Source organism: Coregonus lavaretus (genome assembly GCF_964263955.1).
Source record: "Coregonus lavaretus genome assembly, chromosome: 18".
Classification (NCBI taxonomy): domain Eukaryota; kingdom Metazoa; phylum Chordata; class Actinopteri; order Salmoniformes; family Salmonidae; genus Coregonus; species Coregonus lavaretus.
The window spans coordinates 34740650-34763786 of NC_140005.1; the positions used below are offsets into that span (position 1 = coordinate 34740650).

The following is a 23137-nucleotide window of genomic DNA, read 5'->3' on the forward strand; positions in this document are numbered from 1 at the left end:
ACTGCTCCAAAACCGCCATAAAAAAAGACAGACTATGGTTTGCAACTGCACATGGGGACAAATATTGTACTTGTTGGAGAAATGTCCTCTGGTCTGATGAAACAAAAATATAACTGTTTGGCCATAATGACCATCGTTATTTTTGGAGAAAAAAGGGGGTTCTTGCAAGCCGAAGAACACCATCCCAACCGTGAAGCACGGGGTGGCAGCATAAATTGAAGCAACATCTCAAGACCAGTCAGGAAGTTCAAGCTTGGTCGCAAATGGGTCTTCCAAATGGACAATGACCACAAGCATACTTCCAAAGTTGTGGCAAAATGGCTTAAGGACAACAAAGTCAAGGTATTGGAGTGGCCATCACAAAGCCCTGACCTCAATCCTATAGAAAATGTGTGGGCAGAACTGAAAAAGCATGTGCGAGCAAGGAGGCCTACAAACCTGACTCAGTTACACCAGCTCTGTCAGGAAGAATGGGCCAAAATTCACCCAACTTAAAGCCCATTCTTGTGGGAAGCTTGTGGAAGGCTACCCGAAACGTTTGACCCAAGTTAAACAATTTAAAGGCAATGCTACCAAATACTAATTGAGTGTAGGTAAACTTCTAACCCACTGGGAATGTGATGAAAGAAATAAAGGCTGAAATAAATAATTCTCTCTACGATTATTCTGACATTTCACATTCTTAAAATAAAGTGGTGATCCTAACTGACCTAAGACAGGGACTTTTTACTAGGATTAAATGTCAGGAATTGTGAAAAACTGAGTTTAAATATATTTGGCTAAGGTGTATGTAAACTTCCAACTTCAACTGTACGTGACATTAGCCCCTCCCTGACGCGCGGCTCCAGCCGCAGGATGCCGACCAGAGGGACGGTCCCGGGGACCAGGAGCGGGCTTATTGCTTCTGCTGAGGGGCGGGAGCCTGACGAGCCAGCTGAGGCATGGGAGCCTGACAAGCCGGCTGAGGCATGGGAGCCTGACGAGCCTACAGAGTCTTGTGAACCTGGCAAGCCAGCTTAGGCATGGAAACCTGATGAGCTAGCTGAGGCATCCTCGGTAGACTCGGCAACAGACGTTTGACGGGCCAACCGGGTCTTGAGAACCTGTCGAGCCAGCTGAAGCATGGAATCCTAACGAGCCAGCTAAGGCATCCCCGGTTGCTTCGGCAGCGGCACCTGGACCCGATGTCACCAACAAAAACAAAAAACTCCCTGATGCATCCCTTTGGTGAGGCGTTATTCTGTAACGTGTACGCTCGGAAAGCAAGTACAGGGAGTGAATTTAATAATAAATGGAACTAAACAAGAAACACGAGTAGTGTACAGACATGAAACACAGGAACAGAATCAATAACGCCTGGGGAAAGAACCAAAGGGATATATAGGGGAAGTAATCAGGAAGGTGATTGATTCCAGGTGAGTCTCATGAGGCGCAGGTGCGCGTAACGATGGTGACAGGTGTGCGTAATAATGAGCAGACTGGCGACCTCGAACGCCAGAGAGGGAGTGTACGTGACAACACGGTTCACTAAGGGGTTCTGGTCGGAGTCAGAGCTGAGGGCCAGTTTGGTGCTGAGGAGTAAGAGGCAAGGCAAGTCCAAAGTCTATGTTAGGTTAGGCTCAGCCAAATGATTGGGTTTAAGAGGGGATGCAATGTCATGTCTATGGTCATTGGAAAGCTTGTGACTTTGATCAGGGTCTGAGACCAAAGGGCCAGGACCAGGACAGGGGTCTAAGATAGTCAGAGACCAGAACCACTTCAGTAACAGGGCCAGAACTAAGGCCGGGGTCTGAGACAGAGCCATTGTAATGCTGGAATGGTACCATCCTGGTTCTCCCACCTCCACCTGTACCGTCTGCCTCACCACTGGCTTCAATAGCACTGCAGCATAACTGGTTCCAGGGGTGACCTGTGCTGTTTTATTTAAAGTCTGGTCTAGATGCCACTGTGGCAGGGTTGGTCTTAGGGGTAAATGGTGTACCTTGGTGAGGCCCTGCTGTGTTGGCTATAGCTGGGGGCTGGGGGCCAATGGCGCTACCAGACTCCCTCACTGTGTTCCCCTCTGGAGGAGAATTTCCAACCAGTGATTTGAGCATAATTATGGAGGAGGGGGTCAGATTCTGTTTATATCTGGACCTTCCCCAGGCAAAAGGCGCATCCATGGCCTGTAGATCAACAGAAGTCAGTTTATGTAGAGCAACAGAAATCACTGAGTCTTAGTGTTCCCTCCAAATTGTAATGTTGGTTTGCATCCGCTGTTCTGTATTGAGTTTTACCTTCTGGAAGGTCTCAGGGTTAGGTGACCATGGTTTGTATAAATGTGGTGAGCTTAGTCACCTGTCTGACCATGCCTGTCGGAAAAGAAGTGGAAGCTATGACTATCAACAATCTCTAAATGGTGTATGGCTTGTAACAATTTAAAGAGATTCTCCGGTACTTTTGTATACTTTTTAGCCAGTAGTGATGAAAGTAGCACTCATGAGCCAAAAGTGGTCCCCTAAAATTGCGTTCTACGTCACATATGTGCAGATATGTGTACCACGTCATTGCTCTCTCGCTCTCTCTATGCTGTGTCCACTGAGCCGTTGGGCCGGCCCTGCAACCTCATTGGATAACGCTGGGCTGGCCTCTTGCTAGCTGTTACTCAAATGCGAGGGGCTGAAGGCTGAAGTTCATTGGCTACAACTCGAATTTCTAGGGGGCTGGCCCGCTTGGGGGGAAATGTAGGGATAATGGCGTGGCACAGCTTCAAGAAAACAGTCGCTTTCAAACTAGGGACTTTGTGGCTAATTGAGGTAAGAGAGTAATTCTGCTCATAGATTATGCATGTATGAACTACACATTGACACGTCCATCCCAAAGCGGGAGGTTTAAAAAAAATACTTTCTTAGTCGCCAAAGTACCAGAGCATGTCTTTAAAATATCCCTTAACTACTTTCTGCCCTGTTGGCTGTACTGATAACCTATGCTGCCTGTGTTGTCTATTTGTTAACCTATGCTGCCTGTGTTGTCTATTTGTTAACTCACCCTCTGGTGGGAGGTCAGCCAGGGGCTGGAAACGGTATTCCAGGCCATACTAGGTCATAGTCAAAGAAGTTAAAAATGCTGCCCTTCTAAAGTATCAAGTGGGGGGATAGGGAGGGGGAATAGGAGCGGGGGAGGGAAAGGGAGAAACAGATGGATTAGTTCTACCCTACACCTCAAATCTAAAACCATAAGCACAACCCTAACCTCATATCCATACCCCGATTCAACCCTAACCCTAGCTTCATGTACACTAACCAAACGCCTAACCCTCACACTCAACATAACACTACACTCTTAGAAAGAAGGGTTCCAAAACAGTTCTTCAGCTGTCCCCATAGGAAAACCATTTTTGGTTCTAGGTAGAATCCTTTCTGGTTTCAGATAGAACCCTTTTGGGTTGCATGTAGAACCCTCTGTGGAAAGGTTGTACATGGAACCCAAAAGGGTTCTACCTGGAACCAAAAGGGTTCTACCTGGAACCAAAAAGGTTTATCCTATGGGGACAGGCGATGAACCCTTTCAGGTTCTAGAAAGCACAATTTTTTCTAGGCGTGTACCCCCCAGACAATATTCAGGTGAAAAATTTAAGTAATATACAGTGGGGGAAAAAAGTATTTAGTCAGCCACCAATTGTGCATGTTCTCCCACTTAAAAAGATGAGAGAGGCCTGTAATTTTCATCATAGGTACACGTCAACTATGACAGACAAAATGAGAATTTTTTTCTCCAGAAAATCACATTGTAGGATTTTTTATGAATTTATTTGCAAATGATGGTGGAAAATAAGTATTTGGTCAATAACAAAAGTTTCTCAATACTTTGTTATATACCCTTTGTTGGCAATGACACAGGTCAAACGTTTTCTGTAAGTCTTCACAAGGTTTTCACACACTGTTGCTGGTATTTTGGCCCATTCCTCCATGCAGATCTCCTCTAGAGCAGTGATGTTTTGGGGCTGTCGCTGGGCAACACAGACTTTCAACTCCCTCCAAAGATTTTCTATGGCGTTGAGATCTGGAGACTGGCTAGGCCACTCCATGACCTTGAAATGCTTCTTACGAAGCCACTCCTTCGTTGCCCGGGCGGTGTGTTTGGGATCATTGTCATGCTGAAAGACCCAGCCACGTTTCATCTTCAATGCCCTTGCTGATGGAAGGAGGTTTTCACTCAAAATCTCACGATACATGGCCCCATTCATTCTTTCCTTTACACGGATCAGTCGTCCTGGTCCCTTTGCAGAAAAACAGCCCCAAAGCATGATGTTTCCACCCCCATGCTTCACAGTAGGTATGGTGTTCTTTGGATGCAACTCAGCATTCTTTGTCCTCCAAACACGACGAGTTGAGTTTTTACCAAAAAGTTCTATTTTGGTTTCATCTGACCATATGACATTCTCCCAATCCTCTTCTGGATCATCCAAATGCACTCTAGCAAACTTCAGACAGGCCTGGACATGTACTGGCTTAAGCAGGGGGACACGTCTGGCACTGCAGGATTTGAGTCCCTGGCGGCGTAGTGTGTTACTGATGGTAGGCTTTGTTACTTTGGTCCCAGCTCTCTGCAGGTCATTCACTAGGTCCCCCCGTGTGGTTCTGGGATTTTTGCTCACCGTTCTTGTGATCATTTTGACCCCACGGGGTGAGATCTTGCGTGGAGCCCCAGATCGAGGGAGATTATCAGTGGTCTTGTATGTCTTCCATTTCCTAATAATTGCTCCCACAGTTGATTTCTTCAAACCAAGCTGCTTACCTATTGCAGATTCAGTCTTCCCAGCCTGGTGCAGGTCTACAATTTTGTTTCTGGTGTCCTTAGATAGCTCTTTGGTCTTGGCCATAGTGGAGTTTGGAGTGTGACTGTTTGAGGTTGTGGACAGGTGTCTTTTATACTGATAACAAGTTCAAACAGGTGCCATTAATACAGGTAACGAGTGGAGGACAGAGAAGCCTCTTAAAGAAGAAGTTACAGGTCTGTGAGAGCCAGAAATCTTGCTTGTTTGTAGGTGACCAAATACTTATTTTCCACCATAATTTGCAAATAAATTCATTAAAAATCCTACAATGTGATTCTTTTGATTTTTTTTCCTCAATTTGTCCATCATAGTTGACGTGTACCTATGATGAAAATTACAGGCCTCTCTCATCTTTTTAAGTGGGAGAACTTGCACAATTGGTGGCTGACTAAATACTTTTTTCCCCCACTGTATAAGTAACAAACATTTACAAAACCACTCTTATTCACCATACTGTAGGCTATATCCACCAGCTTTGCTGACCAGTATACAAGCTGATTTTAAGCACTAAAATCCTTTACAGCCAACAATACAGAGCTGTATATCCAAAATGAACAATTTTTCTTTCACCACCTCTGTGAAGAGTTGAATGTTGCATCAATCATTGATTTCTTCTCACAAGGTGTATACAGAAGCTTCACAAACAACCTGAACATGTGTAGTTATTGTTGAAGATGTCTGCTCAGAGCTATCAGTAATGAGAGAAGTGCTGGGAGTCACTCATAACTACTCTCAACTAGTTTATAACTATTGTTGACGTGTAATAAACTAGTAAGGATTTGGATTATCGAAAACCCTGTGTTCCTTCTCTGTCACAAGGGCCTGTGGTCAAAAGTAGTGTAAAACATAGGAAATAGGTCACCATTTGAGATGCACCCTTGAGTACTCCAGATGTTATTACCAACTTAAAACAAGACATACGGTGTGACAATGTCTTTGAGCCACAACAGGTGCCCATTTTGATTTAGAGCTTTTCAACATGACATTGTCAGCTCAATTCATCTTTACTGTTCAATATTTACATACACACATTTTAATTACAGATGAGCCAAATTGTATAATAACTTTTGTGAGTAATACATTTCATTTTATTTGGAACAATAACTCATCATTGTATGCTGATGATTCATGTTTTCTTTTAAATCCACAACTTGAATCCCTCCACAGCCTCATAGAGGATCTCTACCGCAAAAATGGAAGAGGAAAGTGGAAGGGGGAAAAAGTAAGGAACTTGTCTGTCGGCCTTGCATTAAAGAACATAATTGGTTAAAGAAAACTGTGATAAATAAAAAAGTATACCAGTTTCATTTAAGGACCAAAGGATTGACAGCTGTCCCATATAGATTGCAAAATAGTTGGGAAGAGATTTTTGACGTACCGATTCCATGGCATGGTGTTTATGAACTGATACGCAAAACGACGCCCGATTGAAAACGTCAAAATGTTCAATTTAAATTATTATATAAAATTCTTGCTACCAATAGAATGTTGTTTATATGGGGGGTATAATCTTCCCAGCTCTGCAGATTTTGCTGCGAAGAAACAGAATCATTAGATAATTTGTTTTGGTACTGTCCATTTGTAGCTTGTTTTTGGACACAGGTCCAGGAATGGCTAAAGGATTGCAATATTTATCTGGAGCTAACCCTGCAGATAGCATTACTGGGTGATCTGAAAAGTCATAGTCAATCGATCAATAATATAATAATACTTTTAGCAAAACAATTTATTTTCAATTTACGATCTGTAGAAACAATGAGAATAGCAAGGTTCAGAACTTTTGTAAAACATCACAGTACAGTTGAAAAGTATATGGCAAATAGAAATCCAATATGGATGGTGTTAGGAGATAGATGGGTGGTGTTGAATGAAGTTGAAGGATGGGACTAATAACAACTAGCAACAACAATATAACTAATAATGTAAAGCATAATGTGTCCATAATAAGTATATAGGTTATAGGTTGAGAGTTTTTGTGAAAGAGCACAGTTAGAAAGATATGGCATATAGAAGCAAACCGGATGGACATCATGAAAATGATCGGAGATGTTGAGGGTAGAGGAAGTTCAGGAGTAAAAACAAACAAAATATAATTAGTGTAAAATTGACTGTGCCATAAAATGTATATAGTCTGTATAAGCTGGAAGTAGAGGCCTTAGCATTGTTGTTCACTAGTTTACTCCAATTAGGGAAGGGGTGGTGGGGTTGGAAGGTAATAAAATGAAATATATATAGCTCTGGAAAAAATTAAGAGCACTGCAAAATGATCAGTTTCTCTGATTGTACTATTTATAGGTATGTGTTTGGGTAATATATATATTTTTTAACATGTTCATTTTTAAACAACAAAATACTAATGTTTTAACTTAGGAAGAGTTCAGAAATCAATATTTGGTGGAATAACCCTGATTTTCAATCACAGCTTTCATGCGTCTTGGCATGCTCTCCACCAGTTTTTCACATTGGTGTTGGGTGACTATGCCACTCCTGGCGCAAAAATTCAAGCAACTCGGCTTTGTTTGATGGCTTGTGACCATCCATATTCCTCTTGATCACATTCCAGAAGTTTTCAATGGGGTTCAGGTCTGGAGATTTGGCTGGCCATGACAGGGTCTTGATCTGGTGGTCCTCCATCCACACCTTGATTGACCTGGCTGTGTGGCATGGCGCATTGTCCTGCTGGAAAAAACAATCCTGGGGAACAATGTCAGAGCAAAAGGAAGCAAGTTTTCTTCCAGGACAACCTTGTACGTGGCTTGATTCATGCATCCTTCACAAAGACAAATCTGCCCGATTCCAGCCTTGCTGAAGCACCCCCACGTCATCACCGATCATCCACCAAATTTCACAGTGGGTGCGAGACACTGTGGCTTGTAGGCCTCTCCAGGTCTCCGTCTAACCATTAGACAACCAGGTGTTGGGCAAAGCTGAAAATTGGACTCATCAGAGAAAATGACCTTTCAGTCCTCTACGGTCCAACCTCAGCCTGGCTCTTCTTTGCGTCTCATTGATGAAGGGCTTTTTTCTAGCTTTGCACGACTTCATCCCTGCCCCTAGGAGCCTGTTTCGAACCGTCCTCGCCGTGCACTTCACCCCAGCTGCCGTTTGCCATTCTTTTTGTAGGTCACTTGATGTCATCCTACGGTTGTTGAGTGACATTCGAATGAGTTGGTGGTCATCCCGGTCATGTCCCCAATGTCTGCTGCTTGACCTTTTTCTTATGAACCGCCGTCTTTGAAATTTTAAGGACGGAAGCAACCTGATGCTCACTGTATCCCTCGGCCATTAAAGCCAGAATTGAACCCTTCTTTTCCTCACTCAAAACTTTCCTTTTCAACTCTTTTGGCATGGTCCATAGTTATTTTTTGTATTAATATTACTTTTGAGGTACTATTAGCACTGTTTTTGCCATCCAGATGGTCCTATTGCAAGAGGATAGTGATGACCACAGCAGTGGTTTTTATACTTTTCCTCGTTAAATAACATTTGGTTCAGGTGATCACCTAATCAGTACCTAATTCAGTAGAATGAGGTGTGCCTGTGTTGGAATTCAACAGACACTGGAATGGAATGGCTGTCATACATGTAGAGATGCTGATTTAAGAAACATTTGCAGTGGTCTCTTAATTTTTTCCAGAGCTGTGTGTGTGTATATATATATATTTGCGAGAAAAAAAACATATGGGGGATTGGAAGTGATGCAGACAATTACATTGATGAAGTTACAATCTATCTGCAATATTAAAGCTGATCTAACCCCTAAAAAAATGTAAAACATTATACAAAAAAAGTATCTATGGGGAAACGCATTGGAACCGTGCCTGTAAAAGAGTGTATAGAGTCTAAGTGGCCTATTTTAGAATGTTGGGCATTGTCTAAAGCCTCTACAGTAGGTGAAAAACATAGCAATTTTGAAAATCCAAGAAGAAAGAGTCATCAAGGTCACACCCCCATACATGTGATATCATTGAAAAGCCCGGAATGTCCTCTCAAAGTTACAACAGGACTTAACACAGTGCCATGTATGGCCTCAGAAATACAAATCAACAACTACTGTCCATTAGAGTGAACAAAAATGAATTGCTGGGTCTCAGGAGGATGAAGACATTTCAAGAAGTAGTACAGTGTTATTTGGGTTGATTCAGGGCACGTGGGTTTAAAAACAGTAATGAGTACCCTGGTTATTGAAAGAGCAGCAAATAATTTAATTTCAAAATATGTACAAAGCCATCAGTCACACATCTTTGTAGCTTTCAACATCTTTGTAGCTTTTAGAAGAGATACCAAAATCCAAACAGGTGATGAGACCAAAGTGTGAAAACTCTGTCAGCCCATGTCAACACGAAGGATTGGGGATTTATTGTTCTATTGTGTCACACAAGATGCAGTCTCTTAAAAAGGTCACAGTTCACATGGTGCTTCCGTCCTGGTCCTGAGTGGAGGCTGAAAAAGACAGATGAATGCCATTAATGATTAGGATACAGGTTGTAACCTAATCTTAGTACTATATAAATACAATGCATTAACTGTAGTAATTACTGCATAGGAATAAGAGCAACTTAATGTAAAGCGTTAGCAGATGTTTTTGTTTACACATTGATTGATCAAATGGAGAACTGTACCTGTTAAGACTCTGAACCGTCTCTTTGCCTCTGCTCTTTCTTCTGAATCGAAATACCACACTGTTATAGCATATCTGGAACATAGCAAGATTCACAATTATTATTAATACATAATTACATTGCATCTATCATTTTATGAAAATCTGTATAATAATAATAATAATAACAATATTATGATACATTCAACAGCAGATTAAGACCTTTTTGTACACTACCAGTCAAAAGTTTGGACACACCTACTCATTCAAGGGTTTTTCTTTATTTTTACTATTTTCTACATTGTAGAATACCAGTGAAGACATCAAAACTATGAAATAACACATATGGAATCATGTAGTAACCAAAAAAGTGTAATTATTTCAATTAACAGGTGTGCCTTCTTAAAAGTTACATTTGTGGAATATCTTTCCTTCTTAATACGTTTGAGCCAATCAGTTGTGTTGTGACAAGGTAGGGAGGTATACAGAAGATAGCCCTATTTGGTAAAAGACCAAGTCCATATTATGGCAAGAACAGCTCAAATAAGCAAAGAGAAACACCAGTCCATCATTACTTTAAGACATGAAGGTCAATACGGAAAATGTCAAGAATTTTGAACGTTTCTTCAAGTGCAGTCACAAAAACCATCAAGTGCTATGATGAAACTGGCTCTCATGAGGACCGCCACAGGAATGGAAGACCCAGAGTTACCTCTGCTGCAGAGGATAAGTTCATTAAGGTTACCAGCCTCAGAAATTGCAACCCAAATAAATGCTTCACAGAGTTCAAGTAACAGACATCTCAACGTCAACTGTTCAGAGGAGACAGGCCTTCATGGTCAAATTGCTGCAAAGAAACCACTACTAAAGGACACCAATAATAAGAAGAGACTTGCTTGTGCCAAGAAACACGAGCAATGGACATTAGACCGGTCTTTGTGAGACACGGTGTGGGTGAACGGATGATCTCTGCATGTGTATTTCCCACCGTAAAGCATGAAGGAGGAGGTGTTATGGTATGACCCAACACACCTCCAGGCTGTGTAAGATATATTCTACCAAGAAGGAGAGTGATGGAGTGCTGCATCAGATGACCTGGCCTCCACAATCCCCCGACCTCAACCAAATTGAGATGGTTTGGGATGAGTCGGACCACAGAGTGAAGGAAAAGCAGCCAACAAGTGCTCAGCATATATGGGAACTCCTTCAAGACTGTTGGAAAAGCATTCCAGGTGAAGCTGGTTGAGCGAATGCCAAGAGTGTGCAAAGCTGTCATCAAGGCAAAGGGTGGCTATTTGAAGAATCTCAAATATAAAATATATATATTATTCTACAATGTAGAAAATAGTAAAAATAAAGAAAAACCCTTGAATGAGTAGGTGTTCTAAAACCTTTGACCGGTAGTGTATATGAATTAAAAGAGTATTTATCTATATAATAACAGTATGATGCATCAAACAGACCTTGTTGCATATGACGGCAGCACTTCGTGTGGATTCCTTCTATCTGACCAGAAGAACAACAGTCTGTCAAACAGGGGCTCAACATCTGCAACGTAGGATTTGCCCTCTGGAAAAATCCTAAGAATTCCTCCATGCTCCTGCAAAATAACAAATACATATTGTTGACTTCAGCTTTACAGAATAAGAAGTTAAGCTTAAGAGACTTGGTCTGCAATTTACAAAGATCAGAAGCCAGATGGGGTTTTCCAACAAGTGGTGGGCATACTTTTTTGATGGCAATATCTCACATTTTCATAGTCTAAAAATAAACCTTGCTTAAATATAATGACAATCGTTCATTATGTTATATTGGGAACTAAACAATCATCGAAAAATACAAAAAACAGGGACTTTCTTGAAAATGTAAGTGTAATTTAAAAGGATTGCCGTTGATTGCACCTATTTTAGAATAGGTGACAAATACATGTAATAAGAATGTGTAAGAAATGTATATATGTAATAATGTGTAATACATATTCAATAAATATGTAATAATAATAATAATAATAATAATGTGTAGTTAATGTAATATGTAATAAATATGGAATGCATATGTAATTAATCTGCTGCTCCACCTCTGTGTTCCAGTTCTTGTTCAGGTAGTAGATACAGGTGACACAGCGACCGTCACCATTGGGATTGTCCACATGTTTCACATATCCTGTCCCATTTCCTGGATAGCACGCCACCATTGCCTGAAATAGACAAACACAAAACAAAACATACATTCTCAGTCCATTACACATTATATTTAGTATACTCGCTGATCATCATTAATCATGTGATAATATGTAACAAACAACAGACTGTAGTGTACCCTGTTACAGAAGCCTTTGTGTGGGAAAGTATTTGTGCATTTTTCAGTGGCCTTGGAATATTCTAAGAATACAGAAATAGTGTCTGCATATCAGAGACAAAAATAGAACAAGAGATTGATGGGTAAATATCTTGGTTGCAAAACATTTATCTTGTAATAAGAAAGCCAAGAAAAGCCCTCAAAGCAATGCTAATGAAGACGCTTGTGGTCAAGGGCCAATAGTGGATACATTGGATCAGATAGAAGGTTTGCTAGAGGCCCAGCCAAGGCAACATTTTGTCAAATTATATTTTATTTTGGCAACGTGTGATATTTAGCATGTGTGCTACAGTGCAGATGCAAAGGAACAGGATTGGATCCAAATGTTTTGTTGAAACATGATGAGGATATAGATAGCCATATGATTCCACAATATGCGGCAGGTAGCTTAGCGGTTAGAGCGTTGGGCCAGTAACCGAAAGGTTGCTAGTTTGAATCCCCGAGCCGACTAAATAAAAAATCTGTCGATCTGTCCTTGAAAATGGCACTTAACCCTAATTGGGGGAGTGGGATATGCAAAAACCACATTTCCATTTCACCACACAATTGTACAGTATGTGTGCAACAGGACAAATTTAAGCACCTCATATTTGACCTTGTGGTTGCACAGCCCTTTTCTCTCAGCCCAACAAAACAGCTGTACCTTCCTAACCCTCAGGAAACAGGAGGTCCTGAGGTCCCGTTCCTGCATATGGAGGAACCTTTGACCCTCACAGTACAGAAAAAGGTCACTGGACTCAGACTGCCTACACATTGAATTCAGCCACTGCGTTGCTTAACAAGTGACTTCCCTGAAGGTTGTGTGTCAAGGACAGCTGTGGACAAATAAAAACGCATTTCCTTTCCAGTAGCTAGGTTACAATGCAAAGGGACAAATCTGTGGTCTTATTTCAGGGAAAATTACGTTTACAATTTAACAGCAACCTTTAGACATGCATCATATAATTAAACATTTCTCTCTCCTTTGATTATTGAACGATTGATATATGCATACACCTATATAATAAAGCTGCAATAAAATCACTCTTCAGAAGCAACGTCACAAGGGTCTTATCTGATAAAGTGATCCTTTAGTTTATTTGCACAGCATCATATCTCCTGTCAGCACGTGCTGAGGAAAGGAGTATTAGGACTGTTACTGTCTACATTGGGGGAGTGTATGCATGTTCGCACAGTGTTGTCAAAGAAGAGTGAAAACATGTGAAACAAGAGAGAAAGGAAGAGAGCGAGGAAGGGGAAGTCCACACAGAGCAAAGCTGGAAGGCTGCCAGGATGTTGAAGGTTTAATGACAGTGCTACGTGTGGAGCGTGAGCCAGCAGACTCTTCATGTAGTACTGCTAGGTCTACCTACCTCCCTCCCCCTCTCTCTCTCTCGCTCTATACATCCATAGATTTATATCTATAAATCCTTTTACAGATCATTCAGAATGTTTTTGTTCTTCTTATTGCCTTCCTTTAATTTAAAAATCAAGGTAAACAACAGCTAGTTTTTGTTGTTACTCCAGTTGTTTTTATAATCAGTCCACCTGATAAATGGTTTGTCTACATAAGGTTGGGAGCAGGATGCAGGCATGTGAGAAAGAGAGAAGGGAGGTGGTGGGATGTGCAGTGTCCCCCGACCCCCCGTCTCAGTCCCCAGTATCTATGCTGCAATAGTCTATTTGCCGGGGTGCTAGGGTCAGTCTGTCCTATCTTTCTCACAATTCCCGAGAATGAAACGGCATATGGGATGTTCAGTGTGTTGCGTGGCTATATTGATGAAAAACTGATTCCATATTTTTGCACAGATGAGGCTCCATCCATCACGGAATGGTGGGCAGGCCAAAGGGACTAAAAGGGAATACCCTACAGTCTCCCTTTTGAGCATTAATGCCGCGTTCAAAACACTGGGAACTCTTACCTGGGAACTCGGAAATCTCAGACTTCCGACTTCAGTACGTTCAAGACAACTGGGAGCTTGGAAAGAAACGAGCTCCGACTGGGAAAAATCTTTGAACGGTCATCTAACTTGGAATTCCAACTTGGGAACTCAGGCCTTTCTAGAGCTCTGACTTTCCGACCTAAAGATCACTGACATCATGATTTGAGCTCGTATTTTTCCAAGTTCCCAGTTGTCTTGAAAGCACCATAAAACTCATGGTAGGCTACCCTTTGCCAGCTCATATCTGTGTGAAGCTAGATTCAGTGCTCTCGTCTGCATTAAAACCAAATATCGATCCAGGTTGGATGTGAGAGCAGAGATGAAGTGACACTGTCGACCACGCCCCCTGACTTTGAGAAGCTCCGACGCGTCATGCATCAAGCAAACCCATCTCATTAGCGGTGGTGAGATTTGTATTTATTATGGATCCCCATTAGCTGCTGTTTGTGTTGCTTCACAGTCCCCGCTCTTCCATAAGATGTTTTTTATCTGTTTTTTAAATCTAATTGTACTACTTGCATCAGTTACTTGATGTGGAATAGAGTTCCATGTAGTCATGGCTCTATGTAGTACTGTGTGCCTCCCATAGTCTGTTCTGGACTTTGGGACTGTGAAGAGACCTCTGGTGGCATGTCTTGTGGGGTATGCATGGTTGTCTGAGCTGTGCGCCAGTAGTTCAAACAGACAGCTTGGTGCATTCAACATGTCAATACTTCTCATAAATACAAGTAGTGATGAAGTCAATCTCTCCTCCACTTTGAGCCAGGAGAGATTGACATGCATATTATTAATATTAGCTCTCTGTGTACATCCAAGGGCCAGACGTGCTGCACTGTTCTGAGCCAATTGTAATTTTCCTAAGTCCTTTTTTGTTGCACCTGACCACACGACGGAACAGTAGTCCAGGTGTGACAAAACTAGGGCCTGTAGGACCTGCCTTGTTGATAGTGCTGTTAAGAAGGTAGAGCAGTGCTTAATTATCAACATACTTCTCCCCATCTTAGCTACTGTTGTATCAATATGTTTTGACCACAACAGTTTACGATCCAGGGCTACTCCAAGCAGTTTAGTCACCTCAACTTGCTCGATTTCCACATTATTTATTACAAGATTTAGTTGAGATTTAGGGTTTTGTGAATGATTTGTCCCAAATACACTGCTTTTAGTTTTAGAAATATTTAGGAATAATTTATTCCTTGCCACCCACTCTGAAACTAACTGCAACTCTTTGTTAAGTGTAGCAGTCATTTCAGTCGCTGTGGTAGCTGACGTGTACAGTCATCCGCATACACACTGGCTTTACTCAAAGATTGAAAAAAGTAATGGGCCTAGACAGCTGCCCTGGGGAATTCCTGATTCTACCTGGATTATGTTGGAGAGGCTTCCATTACAAAACACCCTCTGTGTTCAGGTAACTCTGTATCCACAATATAGCAGGGGGAGTAAAGCCATAACACATGAGTTTGTCCAGCAGCAGACTATGATCGATAATGTCAAAAGCCGCATTTAAGTCTGACAAAACAGCCCCCACAATCTTTTTATCATCAATTTCTCCCAGCCAATCAGTCATTTGTGTAAGTGCTGTGCTTGTTGAATGTCCTTCTATATAAGCATGCTGAAAGTTTGTTGTCAATTTGTTTACTGTAAAATAGCATTGTACCTGGTCAAACTATTTTTTCCCAATAGTTTACTAAGGGTTGGTAACAGGCTAATTGGTCGGCTATTTGAACCAGTAAAGGGGGCTTTACTATTCTTAGATAGCGGAATGACTTTTGCTTCCCTCCAAGCCTGGGAGCACACAGATTCTAGTAGGCTTAAATTGAAAATATGGCAAATAGGAGTGGCAATATCGTCTGCTATTATCCTCGGTAATTTTCCATCCAAGTTGTCAAACCCCGGTGGCTTGTCATTGTTGATAGACAACAATCATTTTTTCAGAAGACACACGAGGTAGTGCTGTATCATGAATATAGTCACAGGTAAATGGGTTGACTGGCCCTCCGCTATCGCCTCGGGCCTAACAACGCCATTTACCTGCGACTGTATTCATGATACAGCACTGCCTCTTGTGCCTTATTGCTTAATTATACCATGGCATTGTTGAATAATCGTTTCTGATTGGCTTGAAGGATATTCTAGATCGTGCATTATTTCCCTATAATGCATGGTAATATTAAAATGGCTATGAAGTTCATTCTTACATGTTCTATGTTTGAGCTGCTTTTGAAAGCAAAAGTCAAATTGAAAACATGATTGGGGTTGTTGAATTCGATTTTCATAATAGCAAGCTATGAGGATGGTTTCTTATCTAGCAAGTCTGTTTGTTTGGTCACGTCCAAGGCAACTACTGTGGCTATCTCGTAAACTTGCTAGCTAGCTACTTCAGTTGATGTTGAACACATTTCTAGCAGCAAATGTGTTCAATTATAGCCGTGGTATAAGCAGGATAGTCAACTTTGTGTTCCATGCGTTCTCTGTTAAACAAAGCAACTCCGTCGAAGGTTAGTGCCACTCCGCTACTCGTTGTGGGACACACCTTCCACATGTCATTGTGCATTATTTTCCATATAACGCATAGCCCCTCGTTGATTATCCCTTAAATATCGTTTAGAATTCACAGCCCTAGCTACTATATTAACATAATCAAATAGAATATTAGGACAAAGTGATCACACATTTTTCCCACCTTCAAACCACGGATATGCACGCAATTTACGCACAATTGTCGCACAATTTACCTTTGATCTTTCTCGAATTATGCTTTTCCCAAGTCGGCCGATGCAATGAGAAACCAACTTATCGATTAATGTAAGGAGGACGTTAATAGCCTCGCACCCCCTTTCAACTCCACTGACCCAGGCTATCTTGTCACCCCGAATGTTCCTTGTGGAAACCCCGGAACTCCGGCCAGGACCAGCCAGCTGTCCATCCTGCAGAACTCCAGAGTTGTGCAGCTCTTTGACTTGGTCCAAAACAATGTGTCCAACCAATTCTCCTAGAAAGTTATCCACGTAAAAGAATCCTTGGTCAAGAAGGGACGGGACAATCAGGTCCAGGGCTAACCGCTCCAAGTCTGTGTCCAATATATGTTGCAGAAGAGGCATTTTCACGATTTATGAGGAATTTAACTAAGCTCCTAAAGTTATGTTAATGCAACTGCCACGATAGTGTCAGTGAGTTAGGCTCACTGATACATATGTTTCAATAATGCAGCCCTTCTCGCTCTGCAGAAACGACTAGAATAAATTCTTAAGAGATGCAATTTCACAAGAATTCTGTTTTGCATCAAACCTAAACTCACTTCAAAGTGTAAACAAGCAGAGAATGAGAGGCACCTGCATATAAATACGGATCGTGCTGGACGTGTTGTAGCGCTAGAGGGGCGGGGGCAAGGAGTTTCATTAATTTAAATCACTTCTGCGTTCACGCTTTAAAATTGTCGTTTTCATTAGGGATGATAAAATACAGATGTTTATAAGTATTTTGGTGGTAATTGGACTTTGCAATTTATTTAAAAAATAATACGTGTTTATTTTTGTGCAAGTGTGGTGCCGCCATTGAGGATTCCACCAGGCGCATGTAGCCCTCGAAGCCGCTAGATCGCTCCACTTCCTCTCCGCAGACAAAGATTTTTCTAACTACCCCAAGATAGAGCATAGCCTGTAGTTTCCAACGGGAGCAAATTAATCATAGTGGGCAGAACAAGCAAAGAGATGGGCAGAGCCAAGCACGAGCTAGCGAGATCCTATTGGCGAGTTCTAGCCTACATTTGCATATTTTCGTTAGGGAACAACTACTCTGTGAAGTGCGTGTGCGCAAGAACTCAATTCGCCATTGCACTCCTTTTAAACAACACACATTTTTAAAAACTTTGGCAAAGGGTAAAGTCTACAAAACTTTGTCCACTCTGTCCTGTTCCTAACATATTATAGTTGTGGGAACAGGAAACTGTGTTGAGCGTAAATGTTGGGCTTCCTCTCATCACCATATTTGGTGGTGAGTGGAAACGCCAACCGGATGCTTCAGATTTATACATGCTGTGAAACATCTGGCTCATTGTACTAGCTTTGCTGCAGAAGTAAACATGACCATAGTCCATGAGCCATGGGGGGTCGGTCGGGCTCACTTGGGCAGATGATGTCTCATAGTAATTTCTTTAAAAATTGGAAAATGTGTGATGGCAGTGCAGCAATGGTAGCTTTCTGTGTATCACTCTTTTCTTTCATCCCTCCATCCATAAAATGTTCTATGACAAACAATGTCAGTATACAACAAGTTTTATTGCTTACTTATACACTTTACTCATATATCATTGGAAAGCTTAGATTCACAGCTATTCATCAGACAAATTTTCAGAATTTTCAGGTCAACAGAACTTTGACCTCTAGGGTAGGCTACATATCAGAATTACCTGTATGAATGGCTTTAAAACGGAAACCCTGATACATTTTAAACTTTGTTTGACAAGTTGTTCTTAAAGGTCATGTAATTAGCTTTCAAATAATATTTAATAAAACCAACTTTTAAAGCACCAGCTACAACTATTGTTTTAAAAAGATTTGTAGATACAGTGCGGGAAAAAAGTATTTGATCCCCTGCTGATTTTGTACGTTTGCCCACTGACAAAGACATGATCAGTCTATAATTTTAATGGTAGGTTTATTTGAACAGTGAGAGACAGAATAACAACAACAAAAAATCCAGAAAAACACATGTCAAAAATGTTATAAATTGATTTGCATTTTAATGAGGGAAATAAGTATTTGACCCCTCTGCAAAACATGACTTAGTACTTGGTGGCAAAACCCTTGTTGGCAATCACAGAGGTCAGACGTTTCTTGTAGTTGGCCACCAGGTTTGCACATATCTCAGGAGGGATTTTGTCCCACTCCTCTTTGCAGATCTTCTCCAAGTCATTAAGGTTTCGAGCCTGACGTTTGGCAACTCGAACCTTCAGCTCCCTCCACAGATTTTCTATGGGATTAAGGTCTGGAGACTGGCTAGGCCACTCCAGGACCTTAATGTGCTTCTTCTTGAGCCACACCTTTGTTGCCTTGACCGTGTGTTTTGGGTCATTGTGATGCTGGAATACCCATCCACAACCCATTTTCAATGCCCTGGCTGAGGGAAGGAGGTTCTCACCCAAGATTTGACGGTACATGGCTCCGTTCATCGTCCCTTTGATGCGGTGAAGTTGTCCTGTCCCCTTAGCAAAACACCCCCAAAGCATTGTGTTTCCACCTCCATGTTTGACGGTGGGGATGGTGTTCTTGGGGTCATAGGCAGCATTCCTCCTCCTCCAAGCACGGCGAGTTGAGTTGATGCCAAAGAGCTCGATTTTGGTCTCATCTGACCACACCATCTGACCACACCAGTTCTCCTCTGAATCATTCAGATGTTCATTGGCAAACTTCAGACGGGCCTGTATATGTGCTTTCTTGAGCAGGGGGACCTTGCGGGCACTGCAGGATTTCAGTCTTTCACGGCGTAGTGTGTTACCAATTGTTTTCTTGGTGACTATGGTCCCAGCTGCCTTGAGATCATTGACAAGATCCTCCCGTGTAGTTCTGGGCTGATTCCTCACCGTTCTCATGATCATTGCAACTCCACGAGGTGAGATCTTGCATGGAGCCCCAGGCCGAGGGAGATTGACAGTTATTTTGTGTTTCTTCCATTTGCGAATAATCGCACCAACTGTTGTCACCTTCTCACCAAGCTGCTTGGCGATGGTCTTGTAGCCCATTCCAGCCTTGTGTAGGTCTACAATCTTGTCCCTGACATCCTTGGAGAGCTCTTTGGTCTTGGCCATGGTGGAGAGTTTGGAATCTGATTGATTGATTGCTTCTGTGGACAGGTGTCTTTTATACAGGTAACAAGCTGAGATTAGGAGCACTCCCTTTAAGAGTGTGCTCCTAATCTCAGCTCGTTACCTGTATAAAAGACACCTGGGAGCCAGAAATCTTTCTGATTTAGAGGGGGTCAAATACTTATTTCCCTCATTAAAATGTAAATCAATTTATAACGTTTTTGACATGCGTTTTCTGGATTTTGTTGTTGTTATTCTGTCTCTCACTGTTCAAATAAACCTACCATTAAAATTATAGACTGATCATTTCTTTGTCAGTGGGCAAATGTACAAAATCAGCAGGGGATCAAATACTTTTTTCCCTCACTGTATAGGGCCATATTATTCAGGCATTAACCCCATAGAAGCCTTTTTCCAATATGGCCACCAAACAACTCAATGGGGACCTTATTGGACAATTTCACATAGTAATGGCTACGGGGCAAGTTTATAGTCCTCATAATGAAAACAGCTACTAGGATAACATTGTACATCATTTTAATCAGCTCACATCCATGACTATTCATCTGCCCATTTTACATGTTTGAAGATTAATATTGCATTTATTGATCATACATCTTCAGAAATTCAGACAGCTTTTTGGGCACATCCTTACCACAATTCTGTGAATAATTTAACACCTGTATATATCTGGCTCATGTGGTTGTGTATTCTACATCACTATGAAAATGTTAAGATATTTTGGGGAATACTACAATTTAAAGCTGGGATGATAAACTGAAAATTACTGACAACAACATTGCCTTCCTCTTACCGAAGCGCTTTGCTTATGTCGGTCATTTCCAGTGATTTTGCTACACAACGTTCCTGGAGATTGTTCTAAAACCATTATTTGGTCAACAGTAATAGCCTATGCATTATGATGATTCATTTACATTTACGTCATTTAGCAGACGCTCTTATCCAGAGCGAATTACAGTTAGTGAGTGCATACATTTTCATACTGGCCCCCCGTGGGAAACGAACCCACAACCCTGGCGTTGCAATTGCCATGCTCTACCAACTGAGCTACAGGGGGATTCCTGTTATGAAAGTATCTGTAAGGGTTGGTGTGAGGTGTGACCCAGGTGCGGTGCAGGATATACAGTAGGCAGTAGGCAGAGATGGTGAAACAAGGATCTTTACTGGCGGTCCCGAAGCCAAAATACAAAAGAACGGATTTATCATGATAAAAGAAAGTCAGAGCAGATAAGTCTCCAAAAACCATCTGACAGCCAAAATACGAAATACTACCTACGACTGAAACAAATAACGAAACAGGGAAAACACTTCTCAAGTACCTGTACATAGGTCTCAGATCAGACACAGAGTAGTACTGCTGGACATAGAGAAACTAACAGAGAAAACTGAGCAAGGGAACACAGCGAAGTGAGGGAATAAATACACAGGTGAACAGGTAGACACAGGTGACACCAATAGGATACTGATTAGTCCAGACTGTGATTGTGGAGGTGCCTAAGGTTGTCGGAGGATGACACCTAGTGGGTCTCTCCGGAACTGCGACCCCCTCCTGTAACAGTGAAATCCAGAGAGATGTGGGACCAGGGACGTTTGGGGATGGGCAGGCGCACACCGGGCAAGCAGCCGCGAAGGCACGCATATCCCCCTCAGCCGATGGCCACCAGAACCTCCTACGTGGGTATGTACATCCTCCCCGATGGACCTCCGCCCGGATCTGGCTCCCGCCGTAGCACTGCTCTGACCAGCCTATCGATTCCCCACGAAACTGGTGCAGCAATCAGGGCATTGGGGACAATGGGGTCGTCCCTCTCCACCTCTCCTCCTTTGAGAATATTAGGATGTCATCCAAATACACAAAGACGCTGTAGTCGAGGAGGTCCCGGAGCACGTCATTGACCAACAGCTGGAACACCGCAGGTGCAATGGCTAGACCGAACGGCATGACTTGGTACTCTTAATGCCCACTGGGTGTGTTAAAAGCCGTCTTCCACTCATCCCCCTCCCGAATCCTCACCAGGTTGTAGGCATTGCATAAGTCCAGCTTGGTGAAGACCCGGCCTCCCTGCAATGACTCGAATGCCGTTGTCATCAGGGGGAATGGATAGCGGTTCTTAACCGTGATGTCGTTGAGCGCCCGGTAATCAATGCACGGCCGCTGCCCACCGTCCTTTTTCCCCACGAAGAAGAAGCCTGCGCCCGCGGGTGAGGTAGAGGGATGGATGTGCCCCTCGATGAGTGCCTCGTCGATATACTCCCTCATGGCCAGCGTCTCCGGCCGGGACAAGGAAAACAATCGCCCTCTGTGGGCATGGCGCCCGGCAGGAGATCGATTGCGCAGTCATATGGCCTGTGAGGAGGTAGGCCCTTGGCACCCCTCTTACTAAACACCTCCCCCAGATTCCAATACTCCCGGGGAACACCTGCCAGGTCTGGGCCGGTGACGGAGTCTGTAGCCGCCGTCCTCCCGGTGGCAACCGCCGCTAGGGCGGTAGGCGGTTCGGAGTGCGGGACCTGGGGAAGAGGTGAGGACTGGTAGGTGGTCTGGGATGGTGGTTTGGGCTGATGAGTGGTCGGTGGAGACCGGAACAGGATGGGGGCGGAGCCTCCCTCCAGGATGAGCCGCGACGTGGACCAGTCTATCCGGGGTTTGTGGGCGACCAGCCAGGGGTGCCCGAGGACGAGGGGACACTCCGGGGAGTCCACAATGAAAAACTGGATATCCTCCCATAGCCCCCCCGCCACCCGGACACGCACTGGAACAGTACGCCGGGTGATGAAGCCCGACCCCAAAGGCCGGCCGTCCAGGCCCATGACCGGAACTGGCTCGGAGAGGTAGAGTAACGGTACGCTCCACCCTTGGGACAGCCCCGCGTCCATCAGGTTTCCCGCAGCCCCAGAATCCACCAGTGCATGCGCCCGACGTGCAGTGCGGGCCCACTGAACCCTGACGGGGAGAAAAGTCAGGGAGTCTCTGGAGTTGGGGTTTCGGTTCCGGCTCGCTGCACCCCTCCCGATACTAGCGAGCCCTCCCATTTCCCGGCTTCTCTGGGCATGAGTCGCAGTGGTGACTTTCCTGGCCGCAGTACAGGCAACATCTCTGGCGCAGACGCCTCTGCCTCTCCATCCTGGACAAGCGCGCCGTCCCCTGCTGCATAGTCTCCTCCTGAGGCATCTCCTCCCTGAATCGGTGGAAAGCCTCCGGGTTGATAGGGGGACACGGAGGCGCGCCTAGCGTCATCCCTCGCTCATGCGCCCTCTCACGACGCCGACTGTCTAGCCGCAACGAGAGTTCGATGAGGCCGTCCAGTCGCTCAGGCAGCTCCCTGAAGGAGAGTTCGTCCTTCATCCCCTCCGATAGCCCCTGCGCGTAAAGGACGACCAGGGCGGCCTCTTCCCATCCTGCCTCTCGAGCCTGGGTCCGGAACTCCATGGAGTAGTCTGCCACTGAACGGTCACCCCGCCTCCCGGCCTCGTGCCCCGACACCACCCGAGAGGTGTCGAACACCTTGCGTAGCTCCCGGGTGAATCGGTAGGAGTCGGAGCGCGCCGGAGTTTGGCTCTCCCACTCCGCGGTAGCCCAGGAAAGGGCCTGACCCATCAACAGAGTGATGATG

General features: G+C 43.5%; 1 protein-coding gene across 1 annotated transcript; it reads right to left on the bottom strand.

The window, feature by feature from the left end:
- Positions 1–9002: 9002 nt before the first annotated feature.
- On the bottom strand, positions 9003–17061 carry LOC311145950 (prolyl hydroxylase EGLN3-like). The gene is made up of 5 exons (XM_084182353.1): positions 16435–17061; positions 11494–11613; positions 10880–11016; positions 9439–9512; positions 9003–9259 (listed from the first exon to the last, which is right to left on the bottom strand). Exons 1-5 carry the CDS (start codon positions 16798–16800, stop codon positions 9225–9227), a joined length of 732 nt encoding a protein of 243 aa, XP_084038479.1. The 5' UTR covers positions 16801–17061; the 3' UTR covers positions 9003–9224.
- Between the last annotated feature and the right edge of the window lie 6076 nt (positions 17062–23137).